Source organism: Botryllus schlosseri, chromosome 11 (genome assembly GCF_051294905.1).
Source record: "Botryllus schlosseri isolate E-star chromosome 11, Bs_hap1, whole genome shotgun sequence".
In the NCBI taxonomy this organism is placed as follows: domain Eukaryota; kingdom Metazoa; phylum Chordata; class Ascidiacea; order Stolidobranchia; family Styelidae; genus Botryllus; species Botryllus schlosseri.
Genome location: NC_137246.1, coordinates 2,936,700 through 2,957,546, shown reverse-complemented (window position 1 = coordinate 2,957,546; position 20,847 = coordinate 2,936,700). Strand labels below are relative to the sequence as shown.

Here is a 20,847-nt window from a genome sequence, read left to right as displayed (position 1 = left end):
AAACTGCTCATACTCCAGATTTTGATTTACGGGTAGTGTAGATGCCGATGCCGTTACATCCTTTAAAGATGAAATAGCCTACTACTTGACTGTATCAAAAAGAAACAAACTGCTCCATTCAGCATATATACATGATACATATAGGCCTAAATTTAAGTTACAATGAATAGCATCTTTGATTCTGTTGTTTACCATTATGACAATCCATTTTCAGATTCATTGGCATATGAAAGGATTTGCGATGTTCTCTACTCCACGCGAATGAAAAATGACATACGCCATCTATCGCCGAATGGAAACACTGCTGGAAGTGAATCATTCAATGCCCTCCTCAATCATTTCTGCCGAAAGTTATATCACTACAACCATATTTCAGTCAAAAAGCCAGGTAGGTGCCTTGCAGTGTCTCGGCTATTCAAAACAACCTATATCAGATTTTGGCATAATTACTAGCCTCATCAATTATGCATTTTTTGTAGGATACAGTTGGCAATCCTGCATTTCAATGAAAATTGCTCGAAAACTCGGAAAATGTCGAAAGAAGGAGCACCGCGGTCAAATACCCGAAGTACAAAAATGGGGAATGTACGGTCCACAAGATACTTGAAAATTCAACATTTGGTAACTGCCGTCGATCTGACCGCATCATAAGATTTCGTCATATTGTTATGCCTGTTCTATAGATTACTGCAATGAGCTTGTCGATGAAGTTCAAGCACTCATCGGAACTGGACCAGAAACTGTTGAGTTGAGCGATTGTGCTGAGACCGTTCCACCTCCTCTGACTAGCAGCATAATCAAAATTAGCAGAGAGGAAGCTATTGCCCGACCGACATAAAACCCGATATGCTTTTCTGCCCGACACAGTAGTTATTTTGGTCGATAAGTTATATGCGTTTATTATTTGGAATACAACTGTACATTCACAATGTGGCGTTACTGAACTGGAATCCTTTGTAAGAATTTGACTAAAATTTGTTCGGACAGCAGTAACAACGCATGCAGGCAGGATTTTCCGCTGGTTTTTGCCACAGAATCACCATACCCAGTGAACACAATTTCTGTAGGCAGTATGTTTCAACTTCCTGAAAAGTGAAAACAAGTGTATTAGTGCGAGAAAAGTATTTGGCAACCGAATCAGAGACTCATCCCATTCATGCATTGAAGTCGATGTTATTATTCTGCGGCCATATTCCTGTTGATATCCATAGTAGGACATCTGCAATACGTCAACGTCCAGAACACTGAATTGCTTCCTGGCAATTCTGTGATACATTTTAATTCTGTCAGTAACTCTCGGAACCTCCTTACAGCAAAAACTTATCAAGATATCAGATATCAAGATACATGACTGAAACGAGCTATTACACTACAGACTATATATACAACTGTATGTCATGTAGTCTCGACGAGTGGCTTGCGCTGAGCAAGCTAGGCTGATCATGAACCATCATATGAAGCTGCAACTGCAAGGGGTTCCACTGACGTGGGATCGAGCGCATCAACACCTGAACTAATCCGGTATTTAAACGGTAATTTTGTAAGTACGTGCAAAAATGATACTTACATTCGACATCCGAGTACTCGGACTCAGTCTCAATATCACTTGGCAAATCCGTTACAATTGAAACCTCGGCCATAACTGACTAGAATAAAAACTGCGAGAACACAAACAGCCGCTGTGGCCGGTGTTGATAATATGTGTCACTCCCTTGACGTCACAATGCACATTCTGCTTTTTCTGTAAACATGCCAATATTGGAAATTTTAGTCAAAATTACGGCAATTTCCGATTGAGTTGAAACACGGAAAGTCGGTAATTTCGTTATGAAAAAAAATTCTGAACATGATTCCGCAAAGTTGTCATGACGATGCAGTTGACCTTGGCTCCTTGGATCTGCGTGTGTGATCAGTATTGCTAGAGTATACTCAGAGCGGTCATTAGTCAGTGACTAGTGCGTACAACGGGAACTGTAGCTGTAGCGTCGACTTCAATCAAGCACTATACCAGCGTGTCTGGCAACAAGTCGTTGCAGCGACCGCTACATATGCAGTACAGTTAAAAAAGCAACGGAGTACACAGAGACAAATGCAAGAAAAGTGTCATCAAAAATAGCAGCTATATTTTATCATGGAGGCCAACACATGGATTCTTTAAACTGAGCTGGAAATGAGGCTCCACAGGTAGCGCGAGCATTCCACAGAATAATCTGTTATTTTCAGCATGGATATCAAGATGCCTGTTCATTAGGGTTGTTCAAAATTTGGAAAATGTTTGGAATTCTGCGTGTCCATCGCTTATTCTTTAGATTATTGTTAAAAAGCAATAATGGGATTGAAAGAAGCTCCCAGGAAAGCCGCTAACATTTGTCTAAATGCGTTTGAAAGTCGTTGTTGAAGAGTGGGCGGGCAACCGACAGCAGAGGCGGGTAATCACGAAACCGCGATTCTTGATTGGGTAATCGGCTAAGCTTCACTGATTACTGCAACAGCTGACTCGGATTCGGGAGCTTCGCTTTACTAAATTGAAAGTCTGTTTTGCTGAGGTATAGTCTATTAGTAGCGGCTGTGGTTCTGTACAAGCGCGTTGTGTGTTGATGAGTCATTAGTAGTACTGTAACACGTGTTCTTTGAATGCTTCACAGTCGATAGCAGTAGTTAATGCTTTGGAGCAACAATAGTGCAGTCATGGCAGAGGCAAAACGGCGAAAGATTGCACACATGACGCAGCGAAGAACAAGATCCAAATCTGAGCAGTACTTGGTCGGATATACTTGCGATTACATCTGTGGCTCGAGATTACCTACTATACGAGAAGTAATGAGTTACTTGCTGCATCTGAAAGAGCATTGTCCTCAGTCAACCCAGTGGCGGCTCGTGACAATATCGGGTGGTAGGGCAAGGGCTGCAAGCGACTTTTCATCAAGATGACGTCACAATGGCATTTTCCAACGTAAACAAGTAACTTGGTGGTACGGTAACACGAACTTCCCGACAACAGTGATTTTAACGTATGTGCCGCGAGAGGTCTGCTGGTGAGCAGTGACTTGAAGTGTGGTAACTGCGTAAACGGCGTACGGAACAAAGATTCGACAAGGTTCATGTTCGAACTATACCTGACTTATTATCTGCAGAAATGGAAATGACTATAACTCGAGAGATTGCATAATCCCAACTGGCAGTGGCGGCTCGTCCTATAGGGCAACTGGGGCATTGCCCCACCTAAAATTCTGTTCAATAACAATTTAACCATTTATAGACGCACAGCAATCAATATATACCGAGATCACAGCGAAACCCGCGTTCTTCTTGTGCTTTCGCTTGCAAACGCCCATACATAGCGAAGTCTCTGCGAAAATCGAATTCTCTTCTGTGTTTTCGCTTTGTGAATGCCTAGCCGGGGCTTGCCCCGGTAGCGCTCATAACAAGCTTTCACTATCTATTCTCTCAAAGCCGCGCACAATAAAGAAACGGTGATTTACTCTCTCCTATTCGTAAAATGGCCGAGCAACCGGGGCAAATATGCTTGCTGGCCCCTAAGGTGTGATGTAACAATCGTATCTATATCTGAACTCGGTTACCGTAATATGCGTTGAGTCGACCTTTGCTGGAACAGGTCGAGACCTTTGCTGGAACAGGTCGATTTTGACGGTGTTTCGCACCTTGATATTTCTTGAAACTTGGTATGATATGTCGTGAAGGTAGTATTTAACACTGCTCCAAGTTTCAGGCTTGCTACTTAAAGATAATGGTAGTAATTCCGTTTCCGAAGTTCAGTGTGTGCTGATCTATCATGTACATAGTAAAGCAAACAGATTTTACTCAAAAGCCGGTATTGGTCTCCATTGATTTTGACGATGTCCTATACCGAGATCGGTCATGACATTTGGCACGATAATTGTTAGTATCGACCGCTGTAACAAGTTTTAAGTTTGTCACTGAACTATGTGGGTGGTAATTTCGTTTCCAAAGTCGAGTAAGAGCTGACTCTTCATCTATCGCCAACAAATTTACGCAAAAGCCGTTATTGGTCTCTATTGATTTCAACGATGTTCCATACCTAGATCTGTCATGAGCTTTCGCACGGTATGTCTGGATTTTAGTATCGAACACGGTGCCAAGTCTTAAAGTTGACACTCAATGATTGAGGCAGTTATTTCGTTTTCGAGGTCGAGTATGGTAGAGATGCGCGCTGATCTGATACTTAGCCTACCTACGTCATTGCGGATCTCACGCAATAGCCGGTGTCGGTCTGTGCTAATCTATAGTCTGCGTTCCATAACGAGATCGGTGATGATATTTCCAATGGTATATCTCGATGATCGCATGAAACAGCTGACCAAGATTCTCGGTTTGCATTCAAATATTCACATAATTTTATGTTCGCCAATGTCCATTTCACTGTGAAATTGTGGCCTTCAAACCATTTGCTTACAATCCCCTGTCAAATGCGATAGCTATTTCATTTTCGATGTCGGCTAACAGCTGATCATTCGATCAGCCTATTCCTCGATCTATTTTACTCAAAGTTCGGTGTTCGTCTGTTTGTATTGATTTTGACAGTGTACCATACCGGAATGGGTTATGAGATTGCGTATGCTACTTCTCGATGATTTCTTGTAACAGTATACTAAGTTACGGCTTTTATTCATGTATTTATTGATTAGTATATTTTCCAACGCCGATTTCGCAGCAGACTTATAGACTCTAAGCCAGTGGTTCTCAACCTTTTTGGCTTCGCGGACCCCTTTTGACCGTCACGGACCCTCGCGGACCCCCTAAAGTTTTAGTTCAATTTTAGCTCTATTATGGTGCAACCTTCATATCTGTCTTGTGCAAATATGAACTGTAGGCTTGTGATAAACAGCAAAATAAGGATTTTGCTTGAAAATAACATCATTGTATTTATGTAGAAATTGGTAGACTTTTATTTTTTCAAAGCTAATTTTGCTGCTGTATATCTTGAAGTACGTGGTCGTGTCTTGAAAATACGCGACCTCGTTTTTATATGAACGGGTAGTGCCCAAAACCATTACCGCAAAGATAGATGGAGGCTAATGCAATATTAACGCATAACGCTTCCGACGATACTTTTGGTGTGATCGTAACAATTATGGCGCCAAAATGAAGAAACATATATGTTACGAACATATCACGTCCAGTATCTAGTGAAGCGACGGTCAACATACGGACCGCTGGCCGGATTGGGCCCGCGACGGCATTTTGATCGGCCGGCAGAAAGTTTCTACCGTCAAAGTGAAATCCTAATCTAAAAGTATAGACAAATTTTATGCGCCAAATAATGGATCCAAGATTTCAAACCTGAGAAAGACTGTCATGAAACGACTTGTTCTGTTCGGGTTTACATATATATTTACGAGTAAACAGTTTTGACCATGAACAATTGAACATTAACAAGACAAGGCTGCATACCAATATAACTGGTGATATGAATTTCAGGGTTGGAGCGTAATGCTTTGATAGCAACGAAACACTCCTTGTTTATCAAAAAACCAGCCTTGTCGATATAGGGCATCCGCAATAAGAATGCGCCAAATCTGATAGCCAAGCTTTAAGAGCAGGCATATCATTGTCCGATTTATGACGAGTGTCAGCCGAAAATATTCGGGTTAATTTCAATATGAATAATACTATTCAATTGTATATTGAAGTTCTGCACCTCCAAAAAACTGTTCAAATAGTGGTTATGTATTTCATAGGATAAAATGAATTTCGTGGCGAGGTTTCAATTCCTGCATTAGGACAAATTAGGGAAATACTTCGGAAATTTTTATTTCAAACGACTGTACACTAATTTGATGAGACTGACAACTTCAAATCGAGAAGGTTTCGCAGACATTACGAAGTCACCCTGATTGACGTCACTATCTCCATATTTTTATTTATTCACAACCCCCAATAAAACGTCTATAAACAGCAATGTGTTTGTATCAGCAGGTTAATGGAAAATTGGCTATGAAAATGAATTTCCACACTACGATAGTTCATGTCAGACAATTATGATGATGATATGAGTCATGAGGTATTAGCAGTTGTGGTGGGAAACTGCCTTATGCTTTCTCACATTAAAAATAAAATAAAAATTAGGTTATCAACCATTTTAAAAATTTAGAGGTCTCGCGGACCCCCTGAAATTGCTTTGCGGACCCCTAGGGGTCCGCGGACCCCCGGTTGAGAACCGCTGCTCTAAGCCGTATGTGTTGTGTCACAGTCTCCAGTTTCAAGGCCAAAATGTCCTATGATGTTCCGAGACCGAAGTTCCGAGGCTGCTGTCCTTAGTTCTTCAAAGACCATTCAAATTGATGTTCTGGATTCAATATGACAGGCCCAATCTATGAGATAACAATTGCGTATGTGTCCGAACTCGTTGACCTTTCCAGTTAGGCTTACGCAATCTCTCGAGTTCTAGTCATTGGAATGAGTCAGGTCAAGTCAAGTGCGAACATGAATCGTATTGAATCTTTGTTCCGTACGTAGTTTACGCAGTTGTCTTTAGAGCGAAAATGAGAGGTCTAGAAGTTGTCCAGTCTATTGATCCAATCGTACGCCGGGTGCCTACGTTTTGGTTGCCTATTATCACCTGGTCGTAACCAGAGATGGCCACAGTCCGGTTCAGGAGCCGGAGCAGGATTTCAATGTTTTTTTACCTGGCCGGACTGGATCCGGATTTTGAATTTGGGGTGACGGTCGGATTTTAGCCGGATTTTTTTGCTGTGATATGATTAATTAGCATTGTTCTGGCAGGATTTTTTCGGATTCCGAACTGGACATTCACCAGCCGGATTTCTTTGGACTATGAATTTCCAATTGCCAGCCGGATCCGGATAGATTCGGATCCCGAAATTTTGGAATCCGCCCATCTCTGGTCGTAATCACCAGCTCAGTGGTCGTAACACACCAGGATCGTGTGCGAAACACTTTCGGACGGGCTTAGAAAAATTAGGGTCTATCGATTTGCGTAATCTATAACTATACCATGAAATCATAACGCATGCTACTAAGGATGACCTGATACTTGATTCGTGGCATAGGGACGATTCTTAGTTCACGTACATTTTGTAAAATAATCCTTTGTTAAAAAATAAATGAATAAAACATTTGTTACCACACTTCAAGTCACGGCTCACCGGCAAACCTCTCGCGGCACCTACGTTAAAATCACTGTTGTCGGGAAATTCATGTGAGCATCATAAAGTTACTTTTTTACGTTGGAAAACGCCATTGTGACGTCATGTTGATAAAAGTCGCTCGCAGCCCTTGCCCCACCACCCGATATTGTCACGAGCCGCCACTGCCAACTGGAAAGGTCAACGAATTCGGACACATACGCAATTGTTATCTCATAGATTGGGCCTGTCATATTGAATACAAAACATCATTCTGAAGAACTACGGATAGCAGCCTCGGAAATTCGGTCCCGGTACAGCATAGGAGATTTTGGCCTTGAGGCTGGTGACTGTCACACGACACATAGCCTACGGCTTACGGTCTATATGTCTGCTGCAAAATCGCCTTTGGAAAATAAATCACCGAATAAATACGTGGATGAAAGCCGAAAACTTGGTACACTGTTACATGAAATCATCGAGAAGTAGCCTCATGACCGTTTTCGGTATGGTACACTGTCAAAATTAATACGAGCAGACCAACACCGAAGTTTGCGTAAAATTTACTGAGGAATAGGCTGATCAAGCGATCAGCTGTTAGCCGCCATCGAAAACGAAACAGCTATCGCGCTTCACAGGGGTAGTAATTGTAAGCAAATGGCCTGAAGCCACAATTTCACGGTGAAATTGACATTGGAGATATAAAATAAAACTAAATATTTGAATGCAAACCGAGGATGTTAGTAAACTGTTTCATGATATCATCATCTCATCACCTATCTCAGTATGGAACACAGTTAGCGTTTACACAGATACACCGGCTTTTGCGTGAAATCCGCAATGCGTTAGGTAGGCTAAGTGTCAGATCAGCGCACATCTATACCATACTCGACCTTGATAACGAAATTGCTGCCCTAATCATTGAGTGCCAACCTTGAGACTTGGCACAGCGTTCGATACTAAAATCAAGACACACCATGCAAAAGCTCATGGCGGATCTAGCTAAGGGGCATTGTTAAAATCAATGGAGACCAATACCAGCTTTGCGTAAAATATGTTTGCGATAAATGACGCGTCAGCTCTCACTCGACTTAGGAAACGAAATTACCACTAACATAGTTCAGTGACAAACTTGAAACTTGGTAAAGCGTTCGATACTAACATTAAGACTTACCGTAGCAAATGTCATGACCGATCTCGGTATGGAACACCGTCAAAATCAATGGATACCGATACCGGCTTTTGCGTAAAATCTGTTTGCGATACATGACGGATCAGCACACACTCAACTTCGGAAACGGAATTACTACCCTAAACTTTGAGTAGAAACCCTGAAACTTTGGACAGTGTTAAATACCACCATCACAACATGACATACCAAGTTTCAAGAATTATCATGGTGTGAAACACCATCAAAATCGACCTATACCAGCAAAGGTTGACCAAACGCATATGACGGTAACCGAGTTCAGGTATAGATACGATTGTTACATCACACCTTAGGGGCAACCAGGCTATGTTGCCCTACCTGCTCGGTAATTTTATGAATAGGAGAGAGTAAATCACTGTTTCTTTATTGTGCGCGGCTTTGAGAGAATAGACAGTGAAAGCTTGTTATGAGCGCTACCGGGGCATGCCCCGGCTAGGCATTCGCAAAGCGAAAACACGGAAGAGAATTCGATTTTCGCAGAGACTTCGCTATATATGGGCATTTACAAGCGAAAGGACAAGAAGAATACGATTTTCGCTGTGATTTCGGTATATATAGATTGCGGTGCGTCTATAAATGGTAACGAATTGTTATTGAACAGAATTTTAGGTGGGGCAATGCCCCAGTTGCCCTATAGGACGAGCCGCCACTGAGTCAACCCCTACTCATGAACTATGTATATCTACTGTGGTGGTGGATGATGTAATGACAGTGTGGAAAATGGCGAGAATTGCGACAATGCAGAAATCACATGTGGTGCGATCACTTCAAAACCTGCACGAAAGATGGCGTGATCTGAAGAAGAATCCGAAACCGGAAAGTGATCCTAAGGGTAAGAGGAGGAAATTCACTGATGATTTGGACAAGCTGTGGGATATTGGAAGTAGAGATGCCATAACAACAATAAAAAATGACATTTATCTATCACATGAAAGAAAGCTTGAAGACATTGCATTTTATGAAGTTCAACGGCAATCTCGCAAAAATTCTGGCTAAAGACCTCAAAAAGAAAACAGCAGCCATTGCAGATCAAACTGTTGAAGACGTTTCACACGACTCAAGTTGTGACTATGTTGTTTTAGCATCATCGTCATCTTCAAAAGGGGGTGACAGTTTGAGTTCAAGTTCTGACTATGATGCTGATGTTGGACTTGGCACCTCGACCCAATCCATTAAACTGATGGCACCTAAAAATATTATGAAAAATACGCATGTTTCCCAAGCTCTGGATCGATTGCAAGTAACTGACAACGATGCTGATGGGAGCATTTATTAAGGCTTGTGGAGGAGATATAGCCATGTTCTCCCTGTCAAGATCTTCAACGAAGAGAGCCAGGGAAACAAATCGCCAGGAAATATCTCAGGACATTTTGGAAAAATTTGCCGAAAATAGACCACAGCATGTTGCCATTCATTGGGATGGAAAGCTCACAGTGGATGGATTAGGAAATCGATATGAAGCTTTGTCAATTGTTCTATCTTGTCAACCTCAATACTCGGAAGGAAAACTACTTGGAATTCAGAAGATACAAAATGCGGCAGGTCAGACACAAGCTGAAACTACTTTCGACATAATTAAAAAGTGGGGTATACAAGATGCTGTAACAGCTTTGGTTTTTGACACCACAGCAAGCAACAGCGGCTGGAAGAAGGGTGCAGCGAAGATCCTTGAGGACCTTCTAGGAAAGAAGGTTTTTTACCATGCGTGTCGGCACCATGTGTATGAGCTAGTAGTCAAAGACGTCTGGAAATGTTTATTTGGAAAAGCAACAACCGGACCAGAGAACACATGGTTTGCCCACGCACCTTAAGAAGAGCTGGAGCAGTCTTGACAGAAAACAGCAATTCAAGACTCTGACTATTCCTATATGCTTTAAAGAACGAGCAGCAATGACAGTTGAGAACTTCAAGCTACTACTCGCCAGAAAAGATTTCTTCATACGGGATGACTACAAACAATGTGCGACTAATGCTCTTGCTCTTCTCGGTGCAGATGGAGATATACATCTTCACAAACCTGGTGCAACACACCATGCAAGGTGGATGGGCACAATTCTGTATGCTCAGATGTTCATGTGGGCTGATCAGTTACATTACAAATCTGAAGAAGTGGAACTGCTGCATCGCTTCAATTTATTTTTAGTTCTCTTCTATATCCCTGCCTGGGTTGCTTCCAGCATCGGTCGTGATGCAGCCGGTAATGACTTGAGATTCATCCAGGACATGTTGAGTTACAAGGAACATTATGAACAAGTTTCCAAAGCTGCTTCACAAAAGCTTTTAAAGCATGACTGGTATATCGTGGAGGAAACCGCTGTATATGCCATGTTTTCGCCGAGTGAAAGCAATGAAACCCGAGAAAATATGGCAAAGACGCTCCTACAGGTAGAGCGAACTTCAAGTTTCAGGAGAGGCCCGCCCTCGTTGAATGCAACTGTACGCATCAACAAGGACACTACTTTGTCTGATTTTATTGGGCCACAGTCGTGGTACATATTTGATGTTTTTGAATGCTCTGGGGCGTGGCTAGCTCAACCGGTTGATGTTTGGCACGTATCAGATTCCTACACCAGAATGAGCTCCTACATCAGTTCTGTCAAAGTCGTTAATGATGCCGCAGAACGAGGTGTAAAGCTAAGCACAGACTATGCTGCAATCTTGACTGACAATGAACAACAAAGAGACAGTCTGCTTCAAGCTGTGGAACAGCATAGGAAGACAGTTGGAGACAGCAGGAAGTCAACTCTAATCAAAAGCCTGTAATCTGCAACTTGTGCCTGACAATGCAACACTGATCTGCAACGTACTTTTTTAATGTCTTTTGTAAATAATGCTTTTCGCCTTCATTCAATTGTGAATAAAAAGTGTAATATACGTTTGTTTATGGGTGAGACGTCGACCAGTCATAACAAGTACTACTGAGATGTTGACTCCTGGTGGTAAATTTTTCAGTTTCACTCACTGTCAGTAACTTTTGGAAAGGTAGCAATATGCATGCATCTAGTTTATTCGTATCTCAACTAGCGAGAGCACCTGTGCAATACATAGCACTTTCTGCAGGTAGATATTAACTTGGGCGGTTGCGATGTTGTACTATGGACTCTTGGTGACAACATTAACAAAGGCAATATATCATGTCTGTAATGCCACCAGCAGAAACGACTGCACAACAGCACGCAAAAATCGTTACCAGCAGTGTTCACAAAGTCGGTCTTTCAGCCAATCATTAGCTTATTATTACCGGCTTCAACCAATCAGGATTAATGGCTTCTCTTTGCCCGCCCACTTCATCGATTCCCCGCCCACTCGCCGACGGCTACTTTCAAACGCATTTAGACAAATGTTAGCGGCTCTCCTGCGAGCTTCTTTCAAGCCCATTATTGTTTTTTAACAATAATCTACAGAATAAGCGATGGACACGCAGAATTCCAAACATTTTCCAAATTTTGAACAACCCTACTGTTCATGGAAAATGTACAAGTCACGTATGATTTTTGACATCAGCATACATATTTATACAAGTCTTACTATAAATTCCTTCCCTCAAATACCACAGCTATGATTCTTGCCACCAGCATGCATATCTGTATGAATACTGAGATCAACCCTTCGATCAGATATCACAGTATTGACGTCTTATATCAAGATGTCCTCTTGATTGCGACTTTAAAGTAAATTATTTCCAACAAACATGAGATTTATGACTTTCAAAACGAATGCCAATTTGCAGAGCCATGTGTCTGTTGAGGCTATCCTTTTCTGTGAATTGTGTCCCGCAAACATCTCATTTATGGCCTTTGATACCAGCATGCATAGCAATGTGTGAGTTTAGGTTACTCTTTCGCGTGAATTGTCTCCAACAGACATCACATTTGTGGCTTTTGGAACCAGCATGCATAGCATTGTGAGCCATGACACCACTATTGTAGGTAAATTCCTTCCCACAAATGCCACATTTATGAGTTTTGACACCAACATGAGTATCGAGAGAGCACATTTATGGACTTTGACACCAGAATGAACATCACAATGCCCCTTCAAATGAGATTTTGAAGCAAATCCTTTACTCCAAATATCACATTTATGGCTTTTGACACCAGCGTGCATATCCAAGTGTCTGTTGAGGTTACCTTTTTGTGTGAATTGACTCCCACATACATCACATTTATGGATTTTGGCACCAGCATGCATAGAAATGTGAGTCTTGAAACCACTCTTGTAGGCAATTCCTTCCCACAAATGTCGCATTTCTGATTTTGACACCAGTATGAGCATCGTCGTGACCTTGAAAGTATGATTTCGTAGTTGATTCTTTTTCACAGACAGCACACTTATGACCTCTGACACCGGAATGAACATCAAAATGATTCTTCAGGTGAGATTTTGAAATGAATCCTTTACCACAAATATCCCAATTCCCATTTATGACTTTTGATACCAGTGTGCATATCCATGTGTGTGTTGAGGCTACTTTTTGTGAATTGTCTGCCACAGACATCACATATGTGACTTTTGAAACCAGCATGCATAGAACTGTGATGATGGAAACTACTCTTGTAGGCAAATTTCTTCGCACATATGTCGCATTTATGATTTTTGACACAAGTAGGAGCATCGAGATGAGTCTTCAAGTATGATTTCGTATTGAATCCTTTTCCACGGACCGCACATTTATAGCCTTTGACACCAGAATGAACATCAAAATGCCTCTTCAAGTTAGACTTTGAAGTAAACCGTTTTCCATAAGAATCACATCCCTTGCTCTTGGTACCAGAATGCACAGCAATGTGAATCTTGAGATGACTCTTTTAAGTAAATTCTTTCCCACAAATATCACATTGATGATCTCTTGCGTGACAATGAAGACCTCCAATTTGTGAATCCATGGCTATCCTGTGTGGATTCCGAATAGATAACGGGGATTCTTGTTGAAATCCCCCTCCCCCCAAAAAAACTAATAATACAAAGTTTTGCATGGGGTTAGACTAGATATTAATATACATCAAAGCATTGTGATATGTAAACTTTTCGGCAGGATAATCAGTTAGGATTGTCCATAATTTGGGAAATCTTTAAAATGCTCGATTGTAATGCCTTATTCTATAGATTATTGATAAGAAACAACAATGGGTCAAAAGCTCACAGGAAAACCGTTAAGATTTAGTGCAAAGCGTTTTAAAGTAGCTGCCGAAGAATGGGCGTGCCACCGACCATAGAACGGCGAGAACACTAGTAATCACGACACAACATTAGTTAATAGGCTATGCTTCAATGATCACGACAGCAGCAGTTTGCTAATTAGGTGATCAAGGAGTCTGCTACCGGCGGCGATTCTGATAGCGCATTTTAGGTAGGTTGGCAGACAATGATTTAGGATTAATTCATTGCATGTTGAGGTACGAAATACGTGATGAACAAACAACAGCTGATTTACAAAAACGTCTAAAGCATGACCGCTTTATTGTGAAGGAAAGCGCTGTAACCTACATGCTTTGTTTTCATCGGGGGAAAGCAAAGGAGCTTGATGCAAGTGGCGAACGAATTCCTTGTTTCAGAAAGGATCCATCATCATTTAATACAAATATAAAGCTTAACAATGACAATATTATTTGTGTGATCTTATTGGGCTCAGGTTACAATTAGCGACTTTACAGGAGGACTTTTTAATGAACCGAAGCCTAAAAACAACATTGACACCAGCATCAGATTGTTCAAAATCATAATTTTAAACACATTATAAACATCAAGTTCATCAAATTGTCAACTTGTATCTAAAAGATACGGAACATCCACCAGCAATCAAAAACTTGTCAGATCTCGAATTGAAAAATCATTTTAAGTCATCACCAATAAAATAAGGCTCAATCAACCTTACCACATCCAGGCAGTGGAAAAACGCGTGAAAGTGGTGACCAAAGCATCTTCCATGTGTCGGGATGTAAACGTAGAGATGGTCTCAGACAAAAACTGAAGTCTCGAAAGCAAATGAAATCTTGAATACGAAAGAAGATTTAAAAGTCTGTGCAGACTAATACTGTGGTAGGGAAACCATCTTCGAAATATTTCTTTTTTCAATAGAGAATTGGTGTTTTTGTGTTTTCAATAATCGCAATTTATGTGTATTGAATATGGATATGCAAGTCATAAGATCAATCACTACACGCTTTTGATATCGTAACCACTCGTGCAGTGCCTAATTTTACCTAAAAACGGTCTAAAAATCAATAATGTGCTTGTAATTTTCTTCTGATTATTTTCAAGACAAAGTTCTGTGGAAGAGAGATAGAAACTAATAACTTCTGCATCTTTTAAGCCCGAATTCAGCTTTCTAGTGAAAGCGGTAATCAATATACAGCGAAATTAGCTATTTTTCGCTCGTTTGGTGAAATTGCACGACAACTAGAGGATGCACGAGCCCAAAATTACTATAGAAATTATTTGGCACCACATATCAAGTGTCGTTTTGAAATTCAAAATTTTCCGTTTTTCACTCTGTCTTAATCGAACATTGCAGAAAATAAAATCATTCAATCTCTCTCTTATCAATGTTCATTTGTGGAAAAGAAATCTTCGCAGGAAAATGGAAATATAAATATAATTACTAGGCTTAGCATTTTCGCCCTTCATATGATTTATGATCTTCAATTTTTCTGCCCTTTGTCTTAGGAAATCGTCATCTGAGATTTCTGAACTGCAGTAACTCGATCCATCGAATCCTACTTGGCATTGCATTTACTTTGTCAGCTTGGGCAGAGCGATACATCGTTGAAAATTACAAATCATCTGAAGAACATTATAAACTTGATAATTTTCATCTAAAATGCGTTGACGAGATTTGGACGGGACGATATATCATTTTCAGCTTCCCAATATTCTTGTTGGGCATTTTCGATTCTGTCTCCCCACTGAAGTTGGTCTTGAAGAATTGCCGATATATCAAGGGATTACTTTTTCGTATTTTCCTCGACTTCAGAGTCTATGGTTGTTCGGACAGGCTACAGATTTTGTTTGCCATTTCTCAAGCATTGAAGCTCTTTCCTGCTGGGCTGGTTTTATTTCTGTTGAAAGCTCTGGATGAACATGTTATGAATTACTCACATCAAGATGCATTTCAATGTGCGAAACGTCTGATTCATTCATCTTCAAGTATGATCATAGATTTTGTAGAATCTCTATCAGCAACCACATAGTTAACGTCCGGATGGGAATTTCCGACCTAATGCATCATAAAAAAATTGTAGTTACAGCTGCTGATCCATGTCAAGGTAGCAAATTTGCTATCAACTGTGCTGACGATATCACAAAGAGCTACATAAACATAGCTTGGATATGAAGTGACAGTGAAATATCATGACCTCCACGATGGGGCTGAAAATCATTTCGTCTTGGCATTTGGAGGCTTGCGGCCATTTGGTTTCGTCTTCCTTATTAGGTCCAGTCATAACATAAATAAGTCGCAGGAATTACTAAAAACTGCAGTAACGACTGTGCTGAAGAAACAAGAACACAAATTTAAAAGAACTGGAACAACTGATGCTTCCGAAGAGCATTCTGAATTTTATCGTCACTGATGACTATGCATAAAGTCATAAAATTGAAGGGAGGGAAATGAAACGTGAATCCACAAACGAAATAAGTCATATTACAGAGGCAGGTGCTACATAAAAGAAATCATAGATCTTGGCAAAAAAATAACTAACTTCAAGTGTTCGTTATAGCATTGCAGGGAAAGCAATTGGAGACATTGACCATTTTAGATTATGAACCTCCATGAGTGGTTACTTCTTTTTTCGGCTAAAACATGGAAAACAATTGGCCGATGTATTGAGAAACCTGACACTGACGGGCATGTACAAAATTCGCAAAAATAACAGAGATGATGGATCATAATAGGCTACAAATAATGTAGTCTATGAGGTTCCACTTCACATGTAAGATATTCAGTATCCACCGGAGGACTCTAACAATCAAGTACCGCATAATGTACGTACAATGTACATTTCATATTCAATCATCCCTTTTGATACACAAGTAAAATACAATTATACTAGGATGGTTTCGTATTCTTCTTATGCACACCAATTGTGAAGACTGATTAAAAATGCTAGTCGCCTTCGGTGAAACTAGTGCGGTGAGTACTGGGTGGTGATGATCTACAACGCAGCAAGGTAACCTAGAAACAAGTATAGGAATCAGTGCACACATCAACAGTATTAATACACTACACAATCAACTGAAAGCCGATTTCACAAACGACATTGGTTGTATATTGATTAGAATTCGTAAGATGTAAAAATTAACGGTATCGCGGTAAGTTCAATTACAATTTTAGGAGAAAGTGAGGTGGTGGAATGGCGTTGCAATGGTGAAATAAAATAGCACCTGGAGTTGACCGAACAACGGTGACTTTCCAGATTACCTCAATGAATAGCGTTCTCAAAAAGATTATCAGAAAATTAAATTTACAAGATACGCGGTAGTTGACCATTGCAATAGTTCCGGCGAATATCTAACCGTGAGAGTAAAGACTCATAGTTACAGCATTAATTGTGATCTAATCTGCTACTATTTACAGTGACTTGCAATGTAGTAAAATTAGACAGGAGCACAAGAAATGTACCAAAGACGAATTTCGTACCTTGATGAAAGTGTTAATTATCGCAATAACACCACACATGAGAAATAATTGAGCACCATGCACTTATAGGGCAGACACTTTAACATTTACATGTCTGTAATCACTCCAGATTCGAAATCTTTATATGTTTAACAAATGATAATACAAAATGAAAATGTTACGATACACAATGACAGCTTTACCATCAGATAAGACAAAGGAAAGAGTAACTTTTGATATCCCCACCAAGAATGTCCATATCAGAATATATATGTCGGTAAATCGATTTATTCCCACAAATACTAATCCCATTCATTCCAACTGCATGCATATCCTAAGATTCAACAAGCTAATTCTTTACCATCGACATCCCAATAATGATTCATCGATTACACCAATATCAATATACCTGTCCAAGGGGCATCGTTATATTTTAGTATATTCCATCCCCAAACACCACTTTATTGGGTTTAGAGTCGAGCATACATCGCTATGTGTCTTTTACGAGAACCCTTTTGTCTCACAACATACAATTATGCATTTTGATACCATAATCCATACCCACAAAAATCTTCAAAATACTATTTCATGCATAGTTCTCTGCATATGTATGAAACTGGCGTGAATATCAAGATGACTCAATAAGTAAGATTTAGCAGTAAATAAAGTCCCACAAGCAACACACCTACTTATTTTGACATCAGCATGCATAGCATTGTATTTCTTGAGGAAACCGTTATGATAAATTTGACTCGCACAAATATCACAATTATGGCTTTTCTTACTAGTGTCCAGCATGGAAAGCAATATGAGCCTCGAGTCTACTCTTCAATGGTGTTTCCCACATATACTAAATCTATATTTTTTAATACCATGACGAGTATCATGATGCTGCATTAATGATGATTTTGCGATGAATTCTTCCCAAAAACATCACATGCATGAACAGCATTGTGAGTATTGAGTCTACACTTCAAAGCAAATCCCTTTCCACAAACTTCACATTTATGACTTTTGACACCAGCATGTATGGCCATGTGTGCATTGAGATTACTCTTGACAAATCCTTTTCCACAAACTTCACATTTATGGCTTTCGACACCAGCATGAAGAGTAATGTGAGTATCGAGACTACATTTGGCAGTGAAACCCGTTCCACAAACATCACATTTATGAATTTTGGCTCCAGCATGTATAGCCATGTGAGTATTGAGACTACTGTTGGAAGTAAATCTTTTACCACGAATATCATTCATGGCTTTTGACACCAGAATGAATTTGCAAATGACTCTTCAGGTTTGATTTTGAAGGAAATCCTTTTCCACAGATATCACACTTATGGCTCTTGACGCCAGTATGAATAGCAATGTGAGTATTGAGACTACACTTTGCAGTAAATACCTTTCCACAAACATCACATTTATGACTTTTGGCACCAGCGTGTATAGCCATGTGAGTACCGAGATTGCTCTTATCAGTAAATCCTTTCCCACAAATTTCACATTCATGGCTTTTGACACCAGAATGAATAGAAATGTGAGTATTGAGACTACACTTGGCGGTAAATACCTTTGCACAAACATCACATTTATGACTTTTGGCACCAGCATGTATAGCCATGTGAGTATTGAGAGTGCTCTTATCAGTAAATCCTTTCCCACAAATTTCACATTCATGGCTTTTGACACCAGAATGAATATCAAGATGCCTCCTCAAGTGTGATTTTGCAGCAAATCCTTTTCCACAAACATAACATTTATGGCTTTCGACACCAGCATGTATAGCCATGTGGGTATTGAGACTACTCTTGACAGTATATCCTTTTCCACAAATTTCACATTTATGGCTCTTGACCGCAGTATGAATAGCAATGTGAGTATTGAGACTACACTTGGCAGTAAATACCTTTCCACAAACATCACATTTATGACTTTTGGCACCAGCATGTATAGCCATGTGAGTATTGAGACTGCTCTTATCAGTAAATCCTTTCCCACAAATTTCACATTCATGGCTTTTGACACCAGAATGAATATCAAGATGCCTCCTCAAGTGTGATTTTGCAGCAAATCCTTTTCCACAAACATAACATTTATGGCTTTCGACACCAGCATGTATAGCCATGTGGGTATTGAGACTACTCTTGACGGCAAATCCTTTCCCACAAATTTCACATTCATGGCTTTTGACACCAGAATGAATATCAAGATGCCTCCTCAAGTGTGATTTTGCAGCAAATCCTTTTCCACAAACATAACATTTATGGCTTTCGACACCAGCATGTATAGCCATGTGGGTATTGAGACTACTCTTGACGGCAAATCCTTTTCCACAAAGTTCACATTTATGGCTCTTGACCGCAGTATGAATAGCAATGTGAGTATTGAGACTACACTTGGCAGTAAATACCTTTCCACAAACATCACATTTATGACTTTTGGCACCAGCATGTATAGCCATGTGAGTATTGAGACTGCTCTTATCAGTAAATCCTTTCCCACAAATTTCACATTCATGGCTTTTGACACCAGAATGAATATCAAGATGCCTCCTCAAGTGTGATTTTGCAGCAAATCCTTTTCCACAAACATAACATTTATGGCTTTCGACACCAGCATGTATAGCCATGTGGGTATTGAGACTACTCTTGACGGCAAATCCTTTCCCACAAATTTCACATTCATGGCTTTTGACACCAGAATGAATATCAAGATGCCTCCTCAAGTGTGATTTTGCAGCAAATCCTTTTCCACAAACATAACATTTATGGCTTTCGACACCAGCATGTATAGCCATGTGGGTATTGAGACTACTCTTGACGGCAAATCCTTTTCCACAAAGTTCACATTTATGGCTCTTGATCCCAATATGATTAGCAATGTGAGTATTGAGACTACACTTGGCAGTAAATACCTTTCCACAAACATCACATTTATGACTTTTGGCACCAGCGTGTATAGCCATGTGAGTACTGAGATTGCTCTTATCAGTAAATCCTTTCCCACAAATTTCACATTCATGGCTTTTGACACCAGAATGAATATCAAGATGCCTACTCAAGAGTGACTTTGCAGCAAATCCTTTTCCACAAACTTCACATTTATGGCTTTCGACACCAGAATGAATAGAAATGTGAGTATTGAGACTACACTTGGCGGTAAATACCTTTTCACAAACATCACATTTATGACTTTTGGCACCAGCATGTATAGCCATGTGAGTATTGAGACTGCTCTTATCAGTAAATCCTTTCCCACAAATTTCACATTCATGGCTTTTGACACCAGAATGAATATCAAGATGCCTCCTCAAGTGTGATTTTGCAGCAAATCCTTTTCCACAAACATAACATTTATGGCTTTCGACACCAGCATGTATAGCCATGTGGGTATTGAGACTACTCTTGACGGCAAATCCTTTTCCACAAAGTTCACATTTATGGCTCTTGATCCCAATATGATTAGCAATGTGAGTATTGAGACTACACTTGGCAGTAAATACCTTTCCACAAACATCACATTTATGACTTTTGGCACCAGCGTGTATAGCCATGTGAGTACTGAGATTGCTCTTATCAGTAAATCCTTTCCCACAAATTTCACATTCATGGCTTTTGACACCAGAATGAATATCAAGATGCCTACTCAAGAGTGACTTTGCAGCAAATCCTTTTCCACAAACTTCACATTTATGGCTTTCGACACCAGAATGAATAGAAATGTGAGTATTGAGACTACACTTGGCGGTAAATACCTTTTCACAAACATCACATTTATGACTTTTGGCACCAGCATGTATAGCCATGTGAGTATTGAGACTGCTCTTATCAGTAAATCCTTTCCCACAAATTTCACATTCATGGCTTTTGACACCAGAATGAATATCAAGATGCC

The 20,847-nt window shown here is 40.1% G+C and overlaps 2 protein-coding genes and 1 long non-coding RNA gene across 4 annotated transcripts in view; 1 reads left to right on the top strand and 2 right to left on the bottom strand.

The window, feature by feature from the left end:
• Positions 1-20,847, bottom strand: part of LOC145449815 (uncharacterized) — a 342,177-nt gene that overhangs the window by 114,576 nt on the left and 206,754 nt on the right. The window lies entirely within an intron of this gene.
• On the top strand, positions 95-1,153 carry LOC145450881 (uncharacterized). The gene is made up of 3 exons (XR_013918624.1): positions 95-388; positions 480-621; positions 684-1,153. It is a non-coding gene; the product is annotated as an uncharacterized LOC145450881 (long non-coding RNA).
• On the bottom strand, positions 16,442-20,758 carry LOC145449951 (uncharacterized). The gene is made up of 2 exons (XM_080328392.1): positions 18,524-20,758; positions 16,442-16,510 (listed from the first exon to the last, which is right to left on the bottom strand). Exons 1-2 carry the CDS (start codon positions 20,756-20,758, stop codon positions 16,442-16,444), a joined length of 2,304 nt encoding a protein of 767 aa, XP_080184518.1.